At 62.1% G+C, this 23,920-nt stretch overlaps 1 protein-coding gene across 1 annotated transcript in view; it reads right to left on the bottom strand.

The window, feature by feature from the left end:
- Window positions 1-23,920, bottom strand: part of c12.2 (von Willebrand factor A domain-containing protein c12.2) — a 111,649-nt gene that overhangs the window by 82,253 nt on the left and 5,476 nt on the right. Inside the window, exons 5-21 of the mRNA XM_037226572.1 lie at window positions 23,729-23,836; window positions 23,201-23,368; window positions 22,211-22,381; window positions 11,979-12,137; window positions 10,911-11,063; window positions 9,857-10,030; window positions 8,536-8,696; window positions 7,022-7,197; window positions 6,773-6,879; window positions 6,079-6,269; window positions 5,488-5,689; window positions 4,985-5,133; window positions 4,252-4,408; window positions 2,427-2,595; window positions 1,805-1,891; window positions 1,158-1,276; window positions 286-437 (exon numbers count right to left, since the gene is read on the bottom strand). Coding sequence (XP_037082467.1) covers window positions 286-437; window positions 1,158-1,276; window positions 1,805-1,891; window positions 2,427-2,595; window positions 4,252-4,408; window positions 4,985-5,133; window positions 5,488-5,689; window positions 6,079-6,269; window positions 6,773-6,879; window positions 7,022-7,197; window positions 8,536-8,696; window positions 9,857-10,030; window positions 10,911-11,063; window positions 11,979-12,137; window positions 22,211-22,381; window positions 23,201-23,368; window positions 23,729-23,836 — 2,603 coding nt within the window. The remainder of the gene's footprint in view (window positions 1-285; window positions 438-1,157; window positions 1,277-1,804; window positions 1,892-2,426; window positions 2,596-4,251; window positions 4,409-4,984; window positions 5,134-5,487; window positions 5,690-6,078; window positions 6,270-6,772; window positions 6,880-7,021; window positions 7,198-8,535; window positions 8,697-9,856; window positions 10,031-10,910; window positions 11,064-11,978; window positions 12,138-22,210; window positions 22,382-23,200; window positions 23,369-23,728; window positions 23,837-23,920) is intronic.

Below are 23,920 nucleotides of genomic sequence, written 5' to 3'. Positions count from 1 at the left end.
AAAAACAAACACGGATATCATTAGGTCACTGTTAGACACCCGCCGCGCCAATGGGCATTCTCCGTGAATCACGACAGCGCGGAGTCAACTGCATAACTGCCGCAGCATCGCCAGATGTCGCTCACGCGGGAGCACACTGCCTGCGCCTCGCGCCAAAAACGACGCGTGCCTCCGCAGCCCTGAGCCACCGGCCGAGCCGTCTGGTTGGGTCCTAGCGGGCTGCCAGAGAGGACGGGCGCCGAGCCCTCCCCCCTCACCTCCGCGGCCGGCCGCCACCGGGCTTACTCTTTGGCCAGGTGGAGGTTGCGGGCGCTGGCGCCGATAGGGATGCCGTGTTTGTGCAGCACCTGGGCCAACGAGTCGCGTGTCTCTACGCTGTATGAGTCGAAGTCGAAGACGTTCCGCACCACGCTGGCCAGCCCGTCCTCCGGGTACCGCTGTCGGGGGACCAGAGACACAGCGTCAGACACAGATACCACGCTGGTCCTCCGGATACCGCTGCCGGGGGACCACAGGCACAGCGTCAGACACAGACACGACGCTGGTCCTCCGGTAACCTCTTTGATCGAATTTCGGCGAATGCCGTCACGAAGGCCGACCTCGCGTGCAGATGAGAACACCAAGATCACCTGATAGCTCAGCGACCTCGCGTGCAGATGAGAACACCAAGATCACCTGATAGCTCAGCGACCTCGCGTGCAGATGAGAACACCAAGATCACCTGATAGCTCAGCGACCTCGCGTGCAGATGAGAACACTAAGATCACCTGGTAGCTCAGGGCCTACAGGGGCAACGAGACTTCATCACAGCGTTCCTCCGCGGGCGTGCTGGGTAGTAAAGAGCTAATCGCCGCCTTACAGGGCGTACACACGCCATCAAACTCGGGGTGCTCTCATCGTCCCACCGGCAGCGGTGACTGGTGCGGCGCCGTCGGCTGGGCGGGGGCGCACGCCCTCACCTGTAGGTGCCTGACGATGCTGACCGCCTCTCGCGTGGAGTAGGGGTACGCGATCAGGCCCTGGTCAGACATCTGACGCAGCTCGCCGAACGCCCTCACCTGTAGGTGCCTGACGATGTTGACCGCCTCTCGCGTGGAGTAGAGGTACGCGATCAGGCCCTGGTCAGACATCTGACGCAGCTCGCCGAACGCCCTCACCTGTAGGTGCTTGACGATGTTGACCGCCTCTCGCGTGGAGTAGGGGTACGCGATCAGGCCCTGGTCAGACATCTGACGCAGCTCGCTGAACGACGCCACCACCTTGTCTAGCAGGTTATCTGAAGAGCAGACAAACGCACACACATGACCGCCTCTCGCGTGGAGTAGGGGTACGCGATCAGGCCCTGGTCAGACATCTGGCGCAGCTCGCCGAACGACGCCACCACCTTGTCTAGCAGGTTATCTGAAGAGCAGACACACACACATGACCGCCTCTCGCGTGGAGTAGGGGTACGCGATCAGGCCCTGGTCAGACATCTGATGCAGCTCGCCGAACGACGCCACCACCTTGTCTAGCAGGTTATCTGAAGAGCAGACAAACGCACACACACACACACACGCTGCCGTCAGCTCTCCAGAGGGGCGGCCGTAGGACATATTGCTGAGTTGATAGTTTCCGTACAAACATGATTCCACCAGACACACGCCAAATGCTGCTCAAGTGCTCTAGAAACGAGCCGGACACGTGATGTGTCACAGGGCGTGTGGTGCCACGACCCGCCGTCAACTCGCTGCACCCTGGCGCGGCGCGGCGCCGCAGGCGGGTCTGGGAGCAGCGGCCAGCCGCCGGCCGCCGCCGGACCTACCGGGGACGTCGGGCCCGTACTGCTTCAGCAGCATGCGCTCCGAGTGCTCGCTCGGATTGTCGACGGCGTGGCAGCTGAACAGGTCACCTGCCATCGAAGCCACGGCGGGTCAGACGACACCGTCGGCACGGGATAGCGACGGCACCGGACAGCCGTCAGCCACGCTTCACCGCGCATGATAGCTAGAGCTCAGCATGAGCTAGCTGCGGGTGTGAGTGTTCAAGGAACGGCAAGCGTTCAGACTTCCCGGCCGGGTCGTCGAATTCATTTTGCTCGGTGCACTCAGGGTGTTCATGTTCTTTAGGCTCCGCTATTTATTTCTATCAATTCTAGTCCTTGCAACCCACTGGACTTGCCGACTCCGTACTCATCCTTACTTACAATGGTTTTACCCGCCCACCTGAGTAAATTTCATAATTCGGCGAAAAAAAACACACATGCCTTCGCAACAAATGCCGTGTTTAGCCCACTGTCCCCCAGTCCCCACCCTGGGTATTCAGCCTAACAGGCGATGCCGCGCCGTTCGGAACCGAGGGCAGCGAAGAGGACCCACCGAGGGCAGCGAATAAGACCCACCGAGGGCGGCGAGTAAGACCCACCGGAGGCAGCGAAGAGAACCCACCGAGGGCAGCGAAGAAGTCGTTGCCGAGGAAGGGGAAGCCCGGCCGGTTGGCCAGCACCACCATCTGGAAGTCGGGGTGCATGGCGATGACGTCTGGCTGGTCGGACGGAGCGCCGCGGCGAATCCGTCGGCCGTCCGACAACGTCATCTCTCCGTCCTCGCTCAGCGTCTGAAACACATGCCGGGCTGCTGGTCAGCGTCTGAAACACACGTCAGCCCGCCGGCCAGCGTCTGAAACACACGCCGGGCTGCCGGTCAGCGTCTGACACACACGTCAGCCTGCCGGCCAACGTCTGAAACACACTTCAGCCCGCCGGCCAACGTCTGAAACATACGCCGGGCTGCTGGTCAGCATCTGACATGCACGGGGAGGGGGGGGGGGGGAGGCGATAGACCGGACGACGGGCGGTCGGCAGCGTGCCAGGTCCGCCCCTGACCGGGCCGCAGGTAGCGCGGCGAACCCAGGGGGCGCAAACAAGGCCACACGGTAGGCACGTGGACCCTCGAACTACATCGCCGTCCGCATTGTATCAGATACGGGGCCATGGTGTCACACACGAGCGTCACCCGACCTGGCTGTGTCGGTGCTGGCCCGCGCACGGCGCCACCAGCGCCAGCACGGCGGGTGACCAGCGCTGGTCGCACGAGCGCTGGCATCCGAGCGAGGACGTGCAGCAGAGCACGAGTGCGAGACTGACAATGACATGGTGGGCTTGTGGCGTACATGTGGGATGGTGCGCGTGGTTCGTTGCACGTTGGGTCATTTCAATCTTGCGTGGGTTGTATATCTGGATCTCGAGAATACCATGCCAAAGGTTTTTGACTCTTGCGGTCAGCGTAAGTGACTGGGTGGCACATATGACGTGATGTTCTGGTGAGACCTTTCTCTGCGATGCAGCAGTGGCGGAGATCGTTCTTCAGTCGACGGTCGGTTTTCAGACATCCGGCACCCACTTGGGAACTTGAACCGTCTAATGGCTACGACGATGAGTTTATGGTGTCGTGGTCCGCCATCCCGGCGGCGCAGTTGGCTAATGTGCGCGTCCGTGTAGGTGGGAGGTGTGTGGATCAAGCTTGACTTCGGTAGGTTTTTCCCCGACCGGCTCCTACCCAGGAGCTGACAGCGACTTGAGAGCGATCGCCCTGTTTCGGGCTAACAGCGTGCAAGCTCGCGCCCGCGGCGCTAGCGGCCATGGCCTAACTTTAAACAAACCTTCAGGTGCGGTGACCCAACCCGGGGTCACGGCTTCACTTTGGGGCCCGGAACAGTCCTCTGACTACCGGGCCTGAGACATCGGAGCAGGCCCGCAGTCACATACGTACTACAGACGAGATACTGCCAGCAATTGCATGGTCGAGACCGTCCCGAAGGAACACCGAAAACGTGGAACGTCTGCCGCGACCCCGTGGGAGCTTTCATCAATAACTAAAAATACACATGGATGAGGCAACGACAACAGCACCGAAACATATCATGGCTATTACAATCCATCGCTTAGATATAGTCAGACCGAAAACGCCGGGTGCATATCAAGCACTGCTAGCATACAAACCAAGGGACATAGCGGTGTGGTGGGGGGGGGGGGGGGGGGGCTCTAAATATTTGCAGAGTGCGCAGCCTCCGCCGTCTTAGACCAGACAGACAGGCTGCACGAGCAGCCAGCTGGCCAGCAGAGTGCTCGGCGCATCCTCGTGTGCGTCGCTCGACAGCACCCCTCAGCACGCCGTCCCCTCCCCCGCACGGCACCCACGGCACCCTGGGCGGGCGCGGCGCTCCGCCAGCTATCCACGTGCCCAGCGCGGCCACGCGGCGCGCCTTCCTCACCTTGAGTATGCAAGTGACGTGGGTGGGCGCCTTGTCGGCCTCGTCGATGACCAGCACGTGCCCGGTGCGGACGGCGCGCACCAGGGCGCTGTCCTCGTACTCGATCCGGCCGTCCCGCACCGTCGGCTGCACCGTCAACGTCTGCACCGTGGTGTCCCTGGAGGCACGGACATTCGTCAGTCAGAGGGACACCTGTCCCTGGAGGGGTGGACACTCGTCAGTCAGGGGGACACCTGCCTCTGGAGAGGTGTACACTCGTCAGTCAGGGGGACACCCTGTCCCTCGAGGGATGGACACTCGTCAGTCAGGGGGACACCTGCCTCTGGAGGGGTGGACACTCGTCAGTCAGGGGGACACCCTGTCCCTCGAGGGATGGACACTCGTCAGTCAGGGGGACACCTGCCCCTGGAGGGGTGGACACTCGTCAGTCAGGGGGACACTTGTCTCTCGAGGGGTGGACACTCGCCAGTCAGAGGGACACCTACACCGTGGCGTCCTTGGAGGGGTGAGCTGCCATCGGGAGGTGCTCGGTAGTTCATAACCGCTTTGTTTTTGCCAGTGCAGTCAGCCGGTCTGGCGGCTGGCGGTCCAAATTTGATAAAGCGCAGATGAGCCTACCCAGCACCCTAAAGAACCTGCAAATCCATCGATATTGAATGGATGGAGACATTATGACATCAAAGCAATGTACATATCGTCAAATGAGTTCAGTGTGCTCGTGACTGGTACGAACCTGTGCAGTTGAATGTACTCTCTCGGTCGATTAAGGAGGAACAGGAAACGGTCGATCAGCTTGTTCTTGCCCACGCCCTGGTTGCCGACCAACAGCAAGTTCTCTCCGAGCGTGAAATCCTCCAAAATAGCCTCTAGCACTGCCGTGTGCTGAAACAAAACAATACAAAATGTTAAACTTGTTCAGCGCATAGCACCGACATACAAATAAACGCGCATTTCTCTGACATGCTGTGTAAACATACAAATGGCATTCCATGAAATTCATATTGCAAATGTGTATAATACATCCATAGCGTCTAAATACGCCAAATATTTCGTAGTCCTAGCAAAACAGACGCCGGGACAGCCGTAGGACACGTGGTAAGCCTTCATGCCGTAAATCTACGTCTGGCCAGCACCCTGCTCCCATCTAGTGCAGCCGTCTGTGACACATACGGTCCCCGCCGTCCGCACCCAGCCCGCATCCGGCCAAACCGACCGCCGCCGGCACCGCCCGCTCACCTGGTCAATGTCGTAGAAGAGCGTGTCGGGCACCTTGGCCTTATCGCGCGGCCGGAAGACGGGCGCCGAGGTGCTGCCGATGGTCAGCACGCCGTCGCGCACCTCACAGACGCGCGCCGCCTCGGCCGGCACCTCCGGCGGCGCGATCTTCATTCGCTTCAGCGCGTCGTCCAGCGCCTGGCGCGCCAGCGGCGGCAGGAACCTGGTCGGAGCGGGGCCGTCACTGATGGGATGGGGTTCACGCACTCGCGGCGGCAGAGTACGATGGAATGAGAAAACTGGGGGGGGGGGGGGAGGAGGCGTGCAACCGACATTCAGCCCTGGACAGGCGCCACACAAACAGTCGCGCAGCCTTTTAAATCTCATTTATCCGGCGGCCTCGACACGGTTCATGACGAACGAGGTAGCAGTCCAGCAAGACGCGATAAACCGTCATTCACCCGATCTTCAAGTCTCTCGAGATCACCACCAGGAGCCCGCACATAGCCAAAAAAGCACACAAATCCGACCCAGCCTCTGTGCGTCTGCGACCAGAGGCAGGCCAAACTGCGCGGCGTCTGCGGCCCGGGCGACCCGGCCGTCAACACCCACCTGGCCAGGCAGGCCTTGTAGATGGCGGCGTGCGGCTCCTCGTGCGGGTAGGCGCGCATGCGCCGACTGATGCGGATCAGCTGGCGGGTGGAGAGCGAGGCCGCCAGCGACTGCAGGGTGGGGTCTTCGGCTGAGCGCAGCGCGTGGCTGAACCGCACCACCTCCCGCACCGGCGGCCCCAGCTCGCCGCACTGCCGGCACGCACGAACGGCACCGCTGGAGACGCCGCCCTGTGCCGGTGACGCCCCCCCCCCCTCCCCTCCCTACCACGGACCGTGTCGGAGTCGATGACCCGGCCGGGCCTGGAGCGCTGGGTGGTGTTACGCGGAGGAGCGGACGGCTGAGCCCGCGCGCAGGGCAGGCGTCAGGCCGGCGCCGACTGCAAGACGGCGGTGGACGGGCGCGGGCGGCAGGGACTTGCCCAGCTGCACCACGGCGGCTGTGCAGCGGCACGAGAGGTCCGAGGTGGTACAAGTAAACAACGAGGTGACGGGGCTGCTAGTACCGCGGGTCTCGCGCCGACCTGAACCGGACGGCAGAAGTAGCAGCGCGCGACGCGGGAAACGTGTCCTGATGGGGTACATACCACACGACTGTCAGAACGAAAGTCGGGCACGTTTTGCGGTACCCATTAACAATCCGTGTCAATTGTGTCGAAGGGATTCCAATACATGTTTTTGTAACGGGGACTCACCAGGGCCTCCAACACATCCGTTTCTTCTTTGAGCGTCATGGGCCTCATGGAGTGGAACATGAACATGCTCATAACTTCCGGTGTTAGCCACTGGCCCTTGCCACCGCCTGCAATAGTCCACACGAATGCACAGTTGAGTGTGATAAATCGTCTCAAGCAGTCTGTGCGTTTGCAGGTAGTGTTACACATGCATGCGACTACAACGTCATGATTTCCACACTCGGATGAGTCCTGTGGACTCCACCTCACCTATGACGGGCGGCTCCGCCAGGGCCATCAGCCGGAAGCTCGGGTGGATCCTCCACACTCCGCGCTCCGTCATCTGCTGCGGCGTCAGCTGCTGCTCGGCCATGACGTCATCGTAGCGGTCGTGACGCAGCAGGCGCGTGCCGTCGTACAGCTGGAGCTCCCGGTCGTGCACCAGTCTGTCGGGCCGTGCGCGGTTAGCCAGGCGACGCTGGATAACTGGCCATGATTTGCTGCTGCCCTTAAGGCCGCCATCCACGTGAATGGCAACATGCAGGTAACATGAGTAACAAACGAAACCAAAGGACGAACGCGAGGGACTCCAACATGGCAGCGCGGGGCGCAGAGCGTGGGGCCGCTTCGACGGAGCTTTATGCAACAATATAGCAGTTCATCCCAAACGTACAGCGGCGGCGCGCGGCGCCCCGCGGGATGGCGCCTGCCAAAGCAGGTGTACTAATCTGATTTTCCTTGAACAAGCAGACAGCTCTGAATTCAAATGCCACGCTCAGCCCAACCAATTCCCAACATGTGACGTTTTGCCGTTTACGCGATTTGGCTTCGGCCTCAAGGCTATGAAATAAAACGCCACCGTTACGAAAGTGCGTCATGATGGCATTCACCGCCCCCCCCCCCCCCCCGCCAGCCTGTGATGCGATCCATACCTTGCAAAAATAATTTCGCAATGTTAAAAATCCGAGCCAAAACAAAGACGCCAAAGGAATCCCGACAGCTCAAACCGCGTCTTCAGACAGAACAACACAAACAGGTGCTCTCAGCACGTTCCAACTTGCATTCATTCCCCGGTTTGTCGACAGTGGCCGAGCTGAAGCCTGCCTCGCTGGGGGCCCCGCCGCCCCCCCCCCCTCCCCCCCCCAACGGTGCAGCACGCTCAGCTTCGTTCCCAGGTTTAACGACAGTGGCGGAGCTGCAGCCTGCCTCGCTGCGGGCCCGGCCAAACCCTCCACCGGTATAGCACGCTAAGCTTTGTCGACAGTGGGGGAGCTGCAGCCTGCCTCGCTGCGGGCCCGGCCACACCTTCCACCAGTATAGCATGTTAAGCTTTGTCGACAGTGGCGGAGCTGCAGCCTGCCTCGCTGCGGGCCCGGCCACACCCTCCACCGGTATAGCATGTTAAGCTTTGTCGACAGTGGCGGAGCTGCAGCCTGCCTCGCTGCGGGCCCGGCCACACCCTCCACCGGTGTGGCACGCTAAGCTTTGTCGACAGTGGGGGAGCTGCAGCCTGCCTCGCTGCGGGCCCGGCCACACCCTCCACCGGTGTGGCACGCTAAGCTTTGTCGACAGTGGGGGAGCTGCAGCCTGCCTCGCTGCGGGCCCGGCCACACCCTCCGCCGGTGTAGCAAGCTAAGCTTTGTCGACAGTGGGGGAGCTACAGCCTGCCTCGCTGCGGGCCCGGCCACACCCCTCACCAGTGCAGCACGCTCAGCTTCGTTCCCAGGTTTGTCGAGTGGCGGAGCTGCAGCCTGCCTCGCTGTGGGCCCGGTCGCGTCCCTCACCGGTGCAGCACGTTCAGTGTGCCGCCGTGGACGCGGTGCAGGCCGTCGAGCACGGCCAGACGGCCCTCCAGCGCCGCCTTGACGAGAGGCGCCGTCAGCCACACCGTGTCGCCGTCGGACTCGGTGCCGCGCTGCTGCAGCAGGTCCCGTGACGTCATGTCCTGTCGGGAGCACAGAGACGAGTCAGGAGACGGCAGGTCTCGTGACGCCATGTCCTTTCGGAGGGCAGAGACGCGTCAGACGGGGCAGCAGGTCTCCTGACGTCATATCCTGTGGGAGGGCAGAGACGAGTCAGGAGACGGCGGGTCCCGTGACGTCACGTCCTGTCGGAGGACAGAGACGCGTCAGAGGACAGCAGGTCCCGTGTCATGTCCTGTCGGAGGACAGAGACGCGTCAGGAGACGGCAGGTCCTGCGACGTCATGTCCTGTCGGAGGACAGAGACGAGTCAGGGGACGGCAGGTCTCGTGACGTCATGTCCTGTCGGAGGACAGAGACGCGTCAGGAGACGGCAGGTCCTGCGACGTCATGTCCTGTCGGAGGACAGAGACGCGTCAGGAGACGGCAGGTCCTGCGACGTCATGTCCTGTCGGAGGACAGAGACGAGTCAGGGGACGGCAGGTCTCGTGACGTCATGTCCTGTCGGAGGACAGAGACGAGTCAGGGGAGGGCAGGTCTCGTGACGTTATGTCCTGTCGGGAGCACACAGACGCGTCAGACGGGGACAGCAGGCCCCGTGACGTCATGTCCTGTCGGGAGCACAGAGACGCGTCAGGAGGACGGCAGGTTCCGTGACGTCACGTCCTGTCGGAGGACAGAGACGCGATAGGAGACGGCAGGTCCCGTGACGTCAAGTCCTGTCGGAGGACAGAGACGCGTTAGAGGACAGCAGGTCCCGTGTCATGTACTGTCGGAGGACAGACGCGTCAGGAGACGGTAGGTCCCGTGACGTCAAGTCCTGTCGGAGGACAGAGACGCGTCAGACGGGGACGACGCGTCCTGTGACGTCATGTCCCGTCGGAGGACAGGAATCCGGCTCGAACCGCACACAAAAAACATCAGAACAGCGCCAATCGCGAAGCGAAGCTGCCCTACGTAGCTGCAGGCAACATGTAACAAATAAACCAGGCGCCCAATAAGCCTCCTTCACCAGGAAGTCAAGCAAAGCTTCCATGTGACCAAACCACCAGCTTCATCTGGCACACGGGTGATCGCCGTTGCTGTGATATCCTCCTTGCAGCGGGCTGTCTCGGGAGCACCAGCCGACCAGCCGCACTCACCGCCGGGCCCGTACCCCCCTTCCCTCCCCCGCCCCCGCCCACCTGATAGAGCACGACCGGCTCCGTCTCGTAGCCGAGCAGGGTGGCCAGGTGACGGACGAGCGCCGACTTGCCGCAGCCGCGCGGCCCCACCAGGCAGATGTCGTGCGCGGCGTGGGAGGCCACCAGCTGGGCCAGCAGGCGGCCGTGGTAGGGCGTCAGCACGCAGTCCGGCGCCGCGGCGGCGGCGGCCGTCGGCCCGGCGCCCACTGCCTCCCCGGCCGGCACCTGGCGGACGGACAGGTGCCGCTCATGGCCGGCAGGCGCGGTAGGGCGGCGCCGGCGGCTCAGCCCGGCACAAGTCACGGTACAGCGGGTCAAGGCAGTGTGAAACGGCCGTGCTCTGTCCTCCATGCATACGTATTGTCCGTGCACTTTCTGCTGTGCACTCTGCCGTGCACATGTAACGGACGTGCACTGTCACCCCGTAACGGCCAGCAAAAGACGGTGTGCACGTGATAGGAGGGGGACTGAATGCTTTGGGTGGTATTCGCACGCCTCCACGGACGTACAAACGAGCGTCACGATCCTTGATGCACAACAGATGGCAGCACAGTGGCGTCCAGTCTGAAGCACGGCACGCGGTCACATATGTGGGCAAAATAACAGCTGGCGACAGGACACTCGCTTCGACGCATACGGGAGAGGAAACCAAGGAGGAGACGCAAAGGAACGAATCACAGCGGGAAAAACTGCCGCGATGCAAAGGGCCGCACCACTGGACATGAACAGGCCGGCGGTGCCGAACTATTGGGATTCGAAGTTCCTTATCTCAGGAACAAGCATACAGAACCGTAAGCCACGATCCTCAGCACACCATTCGCCGGACAAGCAAGACTGGACTGCACTGCCTGCCTCCACGTGCGCGTTACTGAGCGAGCGTGTGGCGCTTCCGCCGCCATAGCGGACTCCGCTACACGACCGGACCGTCCGGAGGAGCCTCTCCAGCCTGCCTCGCACGCGGCCTGTCGGGGCGCTTGGTCACCTGGAGTCGGTGGCGGTGGCCGTCGGCCGTCAGCCACACCTCGGCCGTGTGCGGCTGGCCGCCGGGCGCCACCTCCGCCACGCGCACGTCCGGTTCGGCCGGCGGCTCCAGGTCGAACGTGGCCAGCGCGTCGGCCACCGGCTTCTGGGCCTCGCGCGGCAGCACCAGCTGGTGCGGGTACAGCCGGGCCACGGCCTCCTGTGCCGGCAGCGGCGGCACCGCCTCCTGTGGCAGCCACACCGGGGCACGCGTCAGCCCGGGCGGGGGAGCCGCTGCCTCGGCCTGGCAGCGAGAGTAACGTAACGAGCGGGGCGAGCACCGATCGCAGATGGGGCCGAACGTCAGCCTTCTGGCACCAGAACGTCAACATACTCTGGGGTTAATGTCACAGAGGTGATGCCAGCTGTCACAGAGGTGATGCACTGATTCGAGCTTATTTCGATATCCGAGTCCATTCAAATCATGGCTTTTCGTGTTGTATTGGCTGGTGCAGTGCATCGTCCACGTGCTTGTAGCGGGTGCAGCGTCCACAACTGAATGTAGCGGGCTCCACAAAATCCCCACCGTCCAAAAGACATCCCCATCTACGCAGTCTTACATGCACACCACATTACACACTAACATACCCAGCCGAATAATCCACCCCCTCCGAGCAGCCTTCCCGCTGCAGATGTCAGAAAGATCGTGCCTTCCGTGAACTAGCACTCTGGCGGCCTAATCCTGTGTCTGATGGGTCACCAGAGCTCGCCCCCCCTCCCCCCCCCCCTGCTCCTCCTTCCAAGACCCACCCACGCCGCTCCAGTTCTCCGGTGCCCTCCCAGATGAGTAGCCGCTGCGGTGCCCAGTGACCTCCGGTCCCCGTACGGCTCACTGGGGGCTGCCTCCTCCGGACCGCGGTCGGCGGCTCACCAGCACGCGGACGGCTCACTGGGGGCTGCCTCCTCCGGACCGCGGTCGGCGGCTCACCAGCACGCGGACGGCTCACTGGGGGCTGCCTCCCTCCAGAGCGCGGTCGGCGGCTCACCAGCACGCGGACGGCTCACTGGGGGCTGCCTCCCTCCAGAGCGCGGTCGGCGGCTCACCAGCACGCGGACGGCTCACTGGGGGCTGCCTCCCTCCAGAGCGCGGTCGGCGGCTCACCAGCACGCGGACGGCGCGGCGCAGATTGTCCACGGGAAAGTCGGGCAGGCCCAGTTCGGCCGTCTCCGGTGCGTTCACGGTCAGCGCAAACGACAGCAAGTCGCACAGCACCTTGGGCGACACGTGCGGCGCCACCGACTCCAGTGCGGCCAGCGTGTCCTGAAACACAACGGAAGCAGGGTCGGCCCGCTGTGACTCTACAGCGACAGGACAGCGTGTCTGGCACGGTGCAGAGCGGGGCCAGCCTGGCAGCCGACAACACGCCAGCAGGGTGCCGCATGGCTGGAGCGGCGCCACGCAAAGTTCAGCGCGCCCGTCACGACACGGCAGTACGGGGCGCTCGTGACCGGTTTGGTACGGGAGCGCATGGTCGGGTTCGGCTGGGGCGGGATGTGTCGCTGGAATTTCGAGCTGTGCCTGTGCCGATGATCTGATCTCCCTCGCCGGGCGAGGCAGACAGTTGTCTCTCTCCCCTCCCCGTCCCAAGCTCCAGTTAACAGCTGGAATCCTGTTGTGATGAGACAGCTTTTCACCTACGACCGGCGATACAGTTTCGTTCGCACTCCTATAGGTAGATCCTTTTATCAGTCCCAACCATGTCCTGCAACGTACGGTACACAGCTGTGACAGTCCGGTGGGAAAACGACAGTACATATAAAAAGCCTAACATACATATGCCCTTATCAATCACAATGCTTTTTCTGCAGCACTAAGTACGCGGCTCCCATCTTGCAGCGCAATCCAAGTCTGTGGCAGTTAGCATCACTGTGTTAGGCATTCCCCGAGCAACACCGGCGCCAGGTCACGGCGGAGGCGGTGAGCTCCAGACCGAGCGAGTAATCGATGCCGACAAGAGCCCAATCATCACCGGCTTCATCACCTCCGGGGACAAAGCCAAAACGGCACCCACAGTGGGGCAATGAGCCGGCACGAGACAGCGGGCTGTTGCCGAGGGAAGGGACTGCCCCGGACATGGGCGCGCGCCACAGGACACCCACACATCCGAACCGACGACTGGAGGGGGGGGGGGGGGGGGGGTCGCCGGCCCTGGGGATGCCGCGGCGCATGGGTGGGAGCATGCTGGACACGGGCGCGCGCCACAGGACACCCGCACATCCGAACCGACGGTGGGGGGGGGGGGAGGGGGGCCGGCTCCAAGGCTACCGCGGCGCATGGGTAGGAGCACGCCGGACACGGGCGCGCGCCACAGGACACCCACACATCCGAACCGACGGCGGTGGGGAGGGGGGGGGGGGGTCGCAGAGCTACCCCGGCGCATGGGTAGGAGCACGCCGGACACGGGCGCGCGCCACAGGACACCCCACACTCCGAACCGACGCGGTGGGAGGGGGGGGGGGGGTGTCGCAGAGCTACCCCGGGCATGGGTAGGAGCACGCCCGGACACGGGCGCGCGCCACAGGACAACCCACACATCCGAACCGACGGCGGGGGGGGGGGGGGGGGGGGGGGGGGTCGCAGAGCTACCCCGGCGCATGGGTAGGAGCACGCCGGACACGGGCGCGCGCCACAGGACACCCACACATCCGAACCGACGGTGGGGGGGAGGGGGGCCGGCTCCAAGGCTACCGCGGTGCATGGGCAGGAGCACGCCGGACACGGGCACGCGCCACAGGACACCCACACATCCGCACTGGTAGCGATAGGAAGCACGCATCGCTCAGGGCGGACAGCTGAAAACGCCAATGAAGAGGATATAGCCAATGACCGCGATGTTTTAGCATGGCGCGAGTTAGACTAGTCCACACAAGAGGCAGAGCAGTAAACAAACTGCATGCGTAAAGCCCTGAATGAAATTTAACAAGTCTATTGTAATATACTGCACTAACCAACAACGCTCGGATATAATTCCAGGGACTCTGCAGTCATGCCAACAGTGACTGATGACTGGTCATCATAGCAGGCACCGCATTGCGAAGCGTCGGAAGGTTCCGAGATGTGCGGATAGGCGTCTACCAGCATTGCTGGGCACGCAGAGGAACTTTTTACGAAATATTGGTCATGGCATCCTTCGACACGTGCAGAGAACAGTCCAAGTCTTTGAAGCAATAAAAACACGCCATCAGCCGCAAACCATAGCAATTTTGCACGACAAATATGAGATAAAAATCTAATTTAGGGCCCTATTCCTCGATTTCCGACAGGAAGCAGAACCCATTGAAAACAGTCAGTACTTCAAACCCAAACACACAGCGCCCGAAGAAGCCTGTTTGAGGAACGCCGAGGTGGCGCAGTAAACCAAAGGCATATATTAAAGCATCCGGCCGTCAGCCGAGAACATGACAGTGGCCACACTCTCAGCCTGCGAGACTGACCCGGGGTCGTGACCCGACCCGCCAATGGGTGGGTGGTCTGAGAGAGGCGCGTATCGACCGGAGCGGCGAACGGGAGGCGGCGGGGGCGGCCGGGCCGGCAGCACCCAACAGTCGGACCGCCGCCGTCGCCCGAGACGGGGCACGTGAGTCGCCGCCCGCGCCGACAGAGGGCCGCTGACAGCCGGCCCGCCGCGGCGAGCCAGCGCCGCCGGTGGCCGTGGTCTGGCCCGCCGTCAGCACGAGCCGACTTCCACCGCCTCAACACACACGAGCCGTGACGCCGGTGTGGGCCGGTGGAACCGAGCACGTCGGGCAGACCTCACCGCCGACCGGGACCGCCGACGTCGGCGGCGGTGCGGGCACCAGATCGCTGACGGTGCACAGATCGGAGCAACAGACCACGGACCACGGACCACGGATCGCGTCTTCACGGGCCGGCACGAGTCGGCCGTGGCGCGCCACAGCTGACGCCGTATCGGCCCTCCCTGGTGCGCTTGTTGCTTTTGCGGTTGTAGTCGCCTCGGCGGTGCGGGATCCTCCCACCCACCCATCCTCCCTCCCTCCCTCCCTCCCTCCCTCCCTCCCTCCCTCCCTCCCTCCCTCCCTCCCTCCCACCCACCCATCCTCCCTCCCTCCCTCCCTCCCTCCCTCCCCGTTGATCTAGCGCAGAGCGGCGGCCGGCCGGCCGGACCGGCGCCTCTGAAGTCAGCGCCGGGCCGATGGCTGCCTTGGAGGCCGGCGGCCGGCAGCCGGCTCGCTGCCGCTGGGCCAGCGCCGCTAAGCGACTGTATGTGGGCGCGCGGCTGGCGCGACCAGCGCCGGCCGAGACTCGCCAGGGCGCCGCCGAGGCCGTCATCGCCGATAGCTTGTCGTCCGCCACCGCTCGCTCAACCGGCCCGGGAGCCCACACCGCAGTCGGGCGGGCGGCGGCCGGGGAGGTGGAGACGCGGAGCGAGCCAGAGCGGCTGCTCTCAGCCTGCTGTGCCATCGCCGCCTGTCGCACCTGCAGCCTCCGCGCGCTGCTGGCGGACAGCGGCCGGCGCCGGCGCGACGACCAGGCCGAGCTCTCGGCGCTGCGACGGCTGCTGGCGCTGCAGCTGACGCCGGCCGCCGGCAGCCGCGCGGCAGCCCCGCCCGACCCGCCGCCGGCCGCGGCAGCGCCCGAGTCCCCCGCCCCCGCTGCCGGGTCGCCGGGTGGAGCGCGGCAGGGCGGGCGGTGGCCGGGCGCAGTGCGGCCGCGGCGCCGCGCCGCACCGCCGACCGAGCGCCGGCCGGCCGTGGCGCTGCTGGTGGGCCGGCGCATCGCGGCCGCCGGCAGTCGGGACCGCAGGGACAGCGACGACTCAGCCGGTGGCGCGGAGACCGGAGCGGAGACCACCGAGGTCACGGACACCGCCGAGGTCACGGAGAACGGCACGGGAAACGCAAAACGCGCCGGGGCAGCCGAGGACGTGGCGGTGGCGGCCCGCGCCGAGCTCGCGAGGACAGAGGGCGGAACGGAAGCAGCGCTGAAGAGGAGCTGCGCGGCGCCACCGCTGCCCTGCCGCGGCCACGCTACAGGTCGCGAGTACTGGGCCCTGCTGAACGGGGTCGTCTGCCGCCGGCTTCAGGTGCACGTGTTCCTGCCGGCTCTGTGCGCGGCCGGTCATCAGTCGGCGCCGGCGCTGCCGCGAGCCGCTGGCCGCGGCAGGCAGCGCTGGTGAGCCGGTGCAGCGCCGCGGCCGATCAGTCTCGTCCCCCCCCCCCCCTCCGCGCTCCGCGGCGCCGGGGCGAGGACGTACAGCGTCAATGCACCGGGCAGTGTCCGCCATGGACACGGGGCATGCGGCCGTCCGACAGCGGGAACAGATATTTGACAGGAAGGTGAGCTTACCAAAACAGCAGCGGCGGCCTCCAGAGATCACCCACTCGGGCCAAATAAATCGCCCATGAGATGGGCGACAAGCTAACCGTACAACGGTCGCTCATCGAGGAAGGAGGTCGGATGAAACCGAATCAGAAGGCCGTCGACGCGAAATCGGGCGTTATCAAAAGCCCGGTAGCCTCCCAACAAAGACACCATGAGTGGCGCATTGCTTTTTACAGCCAGTTCGGTCAACTCATCCCTGTCCGGTATATAACTGGTAACACACTGCAGAATTTCAGTCGAGGGCGACCGACGCCTGGGCGCTGCTAACGGGCAGTTTCATACGGATGCACACAAATTATGCTCCTGGTTGGCACCACTCATTGTTATGAATGAATGCTCAGCAGAACGCGATAATATCATGCATTGACGCGGGCACCATAAAGCCATCAAATGCAGGTACATCCGAAATAAATACGTGTCTGTAACAGAAATCGTTGTCTTTCAACTAACTGCTCGTTTGGTGGCGATCATCGCTAACATCAAGTCACAGCCATGAAGATCGTGACCTCGATGTCGATCAACAAGCGCTGTTGACAACAATGGAATATAACATTGACATTGCATAGGCAACAATAGTGCCGACAAATGCGACAAATCATGATGCTGAAAAACGGAGACTCCGAAGTTGAAGTATCGCACTAATTCACAACACCGCTTACAAAAAAGCACGTCAAGTGTAGCCCAGAGGGACACGTCTCTAACATACCGGAGGAGGGGGGGGGGGGGGGGAGAGAGAGAGAGAGAGAGAGGGACGGACGCAGCGTCAGTGAATTACCAGTGAAGCGAGGACGCAACGTCCTGAACGGGTGGGTGCTGCAGCCGCCCCCCCCCCCCCCCTCCTTCCCGTTCTCAGCGGAAAGCCTTAAAGGTGATTCCCACTTTGAGATACGAGCAGCGTACGTCCCCACACCGATATTGGCTTGGTCATGATACACTGGTCCCGCTCAGTCAAATATACTATTTGTGCGAAAAAGTGCACATTGCTGCAGTCCCTTTACCGTCTAAGTGTTCAAAGTACAAAAATACCCCTGCCATGATGATAGTGCACATTGCTGCAGTTTCTGCCATGATGATAGTGCACATTGCTGCAGTTTCTGCCATGATGATAGTGGACATTGCCGCAGTGTTACTACCGTCTCAGAGTTCAGAGCACAGCGATACCCCTGCCGTAATGATCGCGCACATCGCTGCGGTTCCACTATCGTCTCAGAGTTCAGAGCACAGCGATACCCCTGCCGTAATGATCGTGCACATCGCTGCGGTTCCACTATCGTCTCAGAGTTCAGAGCACAGCGGCGTTCAACTGCGGTTTCAACAATTAATTTAGCGTTTCAATCATGGCAATTTGTAGACATACACAGGAGAAAGAGCTTCACCGAAAGGCACGGTGGGCCACTGTCCCGAAATGTGCGATGGCTTACGTATGAGGAAGAGCGTTTGTCGCTTGTGGTGACAGCTGAGTCTGAGTCTGGTGACACTGAGTACCGGCCTCGTTGTGGAGGTTCAAGGAATGCGAACACGATGCTTAAGAAAACTGGAGAAATCCTTGCAACTACAGCAATGTTTTCTTCGGTTCCGTGACTTTCTTTCTCGAGTAAAGTCGGGATCCGGATACTCATTCAGCCTATTGTGTGGACACTGATCCCACTACCAAGGGGCCTCAAGTGTGGCATCCCCTTCCCAATCGGCGAACAACACGGCCGCCTACGATAGCCACCTCCACTTTTGTACCGGGGTGCAACACCTTCGGTTGAAGGCAGATGGAGGCGGTGCGTCGCCCGCTGCTCGCTTTTGGACGGGACCATCGATACTGATGCTGACCAATATACCACCGGACGGCAAGGCGGCATGGCCCATAACGGCCGTCCCTGCAGCGCAGTGAGTGCAGCCCCTGGCATACCCTCCGTGTGCAGATCCGTGGGTTCGCGTACCATGAACAGCAGCTGTATGACTGGTGAACTGCGTCAAGATAGCACCTGGCCACGGTGGTCAGGCTGGCGGAAGGTGGCTGCAGTAGCGCCTGGCGCGTTACAAATCCCCCGGACTATTTCGGAAAAAGGCGAAACTAGACGCTATCATTTCAAGTGACGCCGTTCTACTGCGGTGATGGGGCCAGGGCCTCCACAGCTAAGCACTTTGTGGGCATTCTGTCCTCGATGTCACCTTCACAAAACATGCATCAACTCAGCGCTTGCACTTTTAGCGCCAGCACTGGTATCTGTGACTTGGACGCTGCTTGCCGTCACAGCGGCGAGCCTAGTCGGCATGGGATCGATGAAACAGACGTGGGATGCGGGCCGCGCGCAGGTAACAGGGCAGCCCGCGCGTGCCCAGCGTAAGTCAGCCCGAGATGCGTCTACCGCCGCTGCCGCTGCCGGAGCACCTCACCCCACACCTGACGCGGCGACACAACAGGCGGGAGCTGGTGACGGTCTCTCACGCACGCGGCGCTCCAGACGTCCCACTCTTTTATGTGACACGCTAACCACCTAATAAAACGGCCTGTTTTGCCGATACCGCTGCGTCGAGTTCGCCGCACGCTCTGTTGTGCCGGCGCCGAGCGCCATCCGGCCCGGCCGGCGACGGCACACCATCAATCCGCCAGAAGCGGCCGCCGCCGCTCGCGGGCCCGAGCCGCCGACCCGAGCCGTGTCGGGGCCGATTGTCTGCGGCAGCGGCGGCCGACGCCCGCCCCCTCCGGCCCAGATTACCTGTCAGAAGTGAGGTGGGCGGCGGGGCCGTCTATTTCAGCCGCTGCCGCCGTGCAGTCGCGGCGCCGCGAGCGGGACGGCGTCGCCGGGACAGCTGGGCTGCGTCACCGGCGCCTAATTGAAACGCGGCGGAGACAGCCGCGGTCAGGTCCTGTGGTTACCGCGAGAAATCAATCGCAGCCCGGCCCCGGCGGGCGTCGATTGGGGAGTGTTACGGGCAGCCCGTCGAGGGAAGAGACCGCAAACAACCATTAGAGGCGGGCCCACCACCAGTGGCGGCTCTCGCGGGGCACGAAAGCCGGCGTCAGAGTCGGCAGACGCGTCAGCGGACAGCCCCTACACAGCCGACACCCGGTACAGCACAGCCGCCAACGGCAGGCGTCGGCCGACCACCGCCGGTCGGGTCTCAGCCCGTCCTCCCCCGTCACAGGGCAGCGCCGGCCTACCCTCATCCGCCACAAGGCAGCGTTGGTCTGCCCTCCTCCGCCACAGGGCAGGATCGGTCCGTCCTCCTCTGCCACAGGGCAGCATCGGCCCGTCCTTCTCCGCCACAGGGCAGCATCGGCCCGTCCTCCTCCGCCACAGGGCAGCATCGGCTCGTCCTCCTCCGCCACGGGGCAGGATCGGGCCGTCCTCCTCCGCCACAGGGCAGCCTCGGGCTGTCCCCCTCCGCCACAGGGCAGCGTCAGTCTGTCCTCCGGCACAGGGCAGCCTCGGTCTGTCCTCCTCCGCCACAGGGCAGCCTCGATCTGTGCTCCACCGTTATAGTGCACCATCGGTCTGTCCTCCTCTGCTACAGGGCAGCATCAGCCCGTCCTCCTCTGCCACAATGCAGCGTCGATCTGTCTTCCCACGTAGCAGGGCAGCGTCGGTGTGTGTTTCCCCGTTACAATGTAGCCTCGGGCTGTCCTCCTCCGTCACAGGGCAGCCTCGGGCTGTCCTCCTCCGCCATAGGGCAGCCTCGATCTGTCCTCCTCCGCCACAGGGCAGCCTCGGTCTGTCCTCCTCCGCCACGGGGCAGACTCGGGCTGTCCTCCGCCATAGGGCAGCCTCGATTTGTCCTCCGCCACAGGGCAGCCTCGGTCTGTCCTCCTCCGCCACAGGGCAACCTCGGTCCGTCTGTACTGCGTACAACGCCGGCTGCCGGACGTGCTGTCGCATGCGGGAAAAGCCTCGTACGGGGGCAGAGGGCAAGGCGCAGCGACGCGCCGGCCGAAGACGAGACAAAGGCTTCGGCAGCGTCACACACAACGCAACCAGATGAAGATTGCTGGTGAATGCTGAAATGATTTCTAGATTAAGGGATTGCGGGGCTCACTAAAAATGTTTGGGTTCCGCCCGCGCACAATTGCCACATGCTCTTCTGACACTGGCCCTCGCCGCGGGTCTCCGCTTTACACTGCGACAGTTTTACACCGCCAGAGGTCTCGGTCGGCCTACGCGTGGGCAAGTGATAGACGAATACGTGGCAGAGGTCTTTACCTTAACACAGTGCTCAGGGTCACTGCGCTACGGTTGAAAAAGCGCAGATGACAATATTTCAGTCATATGGGATATGTTGGGGTCAACACGAGCTCGGGTGAGGGGGGGGGGTCAAATTCACCCCCCGAAGGTTTTTCCAGAATGGTTTCCGACCGGCCCGGCGCAGCCGCATCCAATTTTGCATAGCTGTAGACAATTAAATAGCGGATCGTTTGGCATCAACAAATTAGATATACCTAGTAGATTAAGATGATGGTCGCGGACCTATGGCAGGTCAAAGTCAGGTCATGATTTCAGCAAAGTCAATTTCTACGAAGTCGTTCAATCTGATGCAACATCGGAGTGTTAGACGAAGCTGTACATCTCTGAGATGCTTTCTTAGGCAACACCAATATTGAATGAGCAGACCACGTTGACCTAAGGTCAACGTGGTCTGCTACAAAGGCACAGGTGCAAAGGTCAGACCAAGGTCAAAACTGACCTGTTTTTACTAGATACCTAGATACCTAGACCTTGCAGTGTGGGATAGTTTCTGGTGCTCATTTCGAATTTACTGATAGCAGAAACCGCATTATACATCTTCCATGGACTTCTTAGAGGTCACAATAGGTAATTCACCTAGATCCCGGGTCAACATTTTGTTTTAAGACACATACTGCCTAGCATATCTTTGTCGCTTATTCAAATGCAAAACTCAGAGTAGTCTTGCATGATTTTGGTCACCATGACCTTTAAAAGGTCAAACAAGGTCACCAACCCTAACTGGGCATGCGAATTTTTGCTTAGAAACAGTTATCTAGGTTCTGGGGGCACTTTGGAGACCAAACTGGAAGTTGACCTTATTTGACCTTATTTGCCCCGGAGGTCATAACCTAGGGACCTCAAACATGACCCAAGTGAGTTCACGTACATACAACACACCCTGTGAATTTGGTGTCTACCCCTCTTAGTTCCCGAGATCTCAGGGGGGGGGGGGGGTCAAATTGACCGCCCACCACACCCAACCGAAGGGTATCTGGCAGGCAACCCGTGCGCGTGTTAAAAAACTGCGCCTCTACAGGAAGTTTGTGCTCGTCCTTCGGAAGGCAAATTTTCAAAACTCACTTAAGGCCGTAGCCGTTATGTGGTAATGGGCATAGCAGTGCGGAAAACAGCCGACCTGAAAGTCCCGAGGTACCGGCATGATAGCACTGAAAAGCAAAGCATACGAACGAACCTTGCTTGATTCCTAAATCATGAGTCCGGGCGGCCTCACCGGCGCGTGAAATTGCCGATGCGGCCGCTCAAAAAGTTGCAGAGCATTATGTCATTGTATCGGGGAGCAAGCAAAATCTTTCTAGCTGCACAGGCAGGATCCTGCGCCATTTCTCAATGATTCATATATTGCACGGGATATACTATCTTACACCTTGCTATAATCATAGGGGGGAACTTCGAAGGTCGTTTCATTTTAGTGGCGCCCGCATTACCTCAGTATATTACGCAATCACCTTAGGGCACTGAGAGCCCAAGCAAGTAGTGCTAGAGGAAGATATTGTCGCTGTCCTGGGGTCGGAAAGCTGCTTCTGGGGACCACAGCCATCTCCTCTTTCCCCGAATTATAATTTTTTGTTTAGTCCCAATTATTTCAAAGCTTCATGCTGAGGTCCTCCTAACACATGAACATAATCCGCTCCACCACGCCCACGCTCATTCCCCACAAATACCGCGTGTTTGCAGGCGGTCTCCAGCCCACACGTCCGCCCCGCTCAGCGCCGACTGCCAGCGACAGGCGCCGGGCCGCCGGGCACCACTGACCTTGAAGGGCACGGCCGAGGGGCGCAGGTCGTACGCCTGGAAGCGGGAGCGCAGCGGCGGATCGAGCGGATTGCCGATGTAGCGCGGCACCGGCAGGCCCAGCGCCACCACGCGGAAGTGCTCCGAGACACGCACCAGCCGCCAGGCCTCCAACTCAGCCGTCGTGTGCTCCTGCAGCGAAGCGGCGCCGGTGAGGCGGTCACCCGCGGCCGGCCGGGAGGTGGCCTGCTCCGCCCGGGCTAGCCACAGCGGCGGTGGGGCGGTCACCCGCGGCCGGCCGGGAGGTGGCCTGCCACGGCCTGGCTAGCCACAGCGGCGGTGGGGCGGCGGCCCGCGGCCGGCCGGGAGGTGGCCTGCCCCGGCCTACACAGCAACAGCAGCGGTGAGGCGGTCACCCGCAGCCGGCCGGGAGGTGGCCTGCTCCGGCCGGGCCAGCCACAGCGGCGGTGTGGCGGCGGTCCGCGGCCGGCCGGGAGGTGGCCTGCTCCGGCCGGGCCAGCCACAGCGGCGGTGGGGCGGCGGTCCGCGGCCGGCCGGGAGGTGGCCTGCCCCGGCCTACACAGCAACAGCAGCGGTGAGGCGGTCACCCGCAGCCGGCCGGGAGGTGGCCTGCCCCGGCCGGGCCAGCCACAGCGGCGGTGTGGCGGCGGTCCGCGGCCGGCTGGGAGGTGGCCTACCCCGGCCTGCACAGCAACAGCGCCCTCGTCTGAGCAGCAGCCCATCTCCTCTTGCATGACCCGACCAACAGCACCGGCACGAAATATCAAATCGAATTGATGTTTCAATGCAGTCCAGATACCGGAATACTTCGGCTATACAAGACGCAATCTTCATGATACTTGCATATCGTACACATTCAAGTGAGCACCAAATTTAACAAAAACCACGTTTATTTCACCGCATATAAGCACCGAATTTCCTTTTCAGGCGTATTCGACGTGTGTTGAATAAACCTTATGGGATGCAAACAAAACAGCTCGTCAGACTGACTTTCAGTAGACTGTCGTATTTGGCCGGGTTAAGCAGAAACCGGCCGTCCTCCAGCTGCATCTCCCGGTTCTCCATCAGGTTGTTCAGCACCGGCAGCACGTTCCGCTCCGCCTTCTCGATGCCCTCCAGCACCAGCACCCGGCCCAGGGTCGCCGCCCGCACCGCCGCCTACCGGCGGCACATCATACTAAAGCTTCTCGAGATGCCCGCCCATCACGGCACACGTGATATCACGATACCGCAATGGATTTGCGGAAGACATAAATGGGTATATTACATACTGCAGTTCTGAGCAAAAAAAAAGCGTTTTTGTCCAAGTTCTCGACGTTCAACAAATTTGCGACGGTGTACTTCCGCAATTATCACAGCACTCCGCTGTGTGGGCACACTCAAGACCAACGCCGCATCAGAAGGACAGGACCAATGGTTTCGCCATCATTCATCACTGCACGGTTCGGGCGCTCCGCAGCCGCCTCGCCGTCTGCAGGTTCCGGCCTGAGCGCGGTGCCCAGAGCGGCCCCGGCTGACCTGGTCGACGTAGCTGGCGGTGCCGCCCCGGATCTCCCTGCGCTGCTTCAGGTCCGACTCGGTGGTGTCCCGAGAGAGGGCCACGTACTCCACCTCTCGCTGGGTCACCTGGCGGGCGGGCGCGCCACCACACCGCGGTACAGTCATCGGACGAAGCAAGACATAAGAGGGAGGAATAAAGGAGGCTGAAAG

This window comes from Pollicipes pollicipes, unplaced genomic scaffold, assembly GCF_011947565.3.
Source record: "Pollicipes pollicipes isolate AB1234 unplaced genomic scaffold, Ppol_2.1 Scaffold_5724;HRSCAF=6776_pilon_pilon_pilon, whole genome shotgun sequence".
In the NCBI taxonomy this organism is placed as follows: Eukaryota; Metazoa; Arthropoda; class Thecostraca; order Pollicipedomorpha; family Pollicipedidae; genus Pollicipes; species Pollicipes pollicipes.
This window is presented reverse-complemented; position numbering and strand designations above follow the sequence as displayed.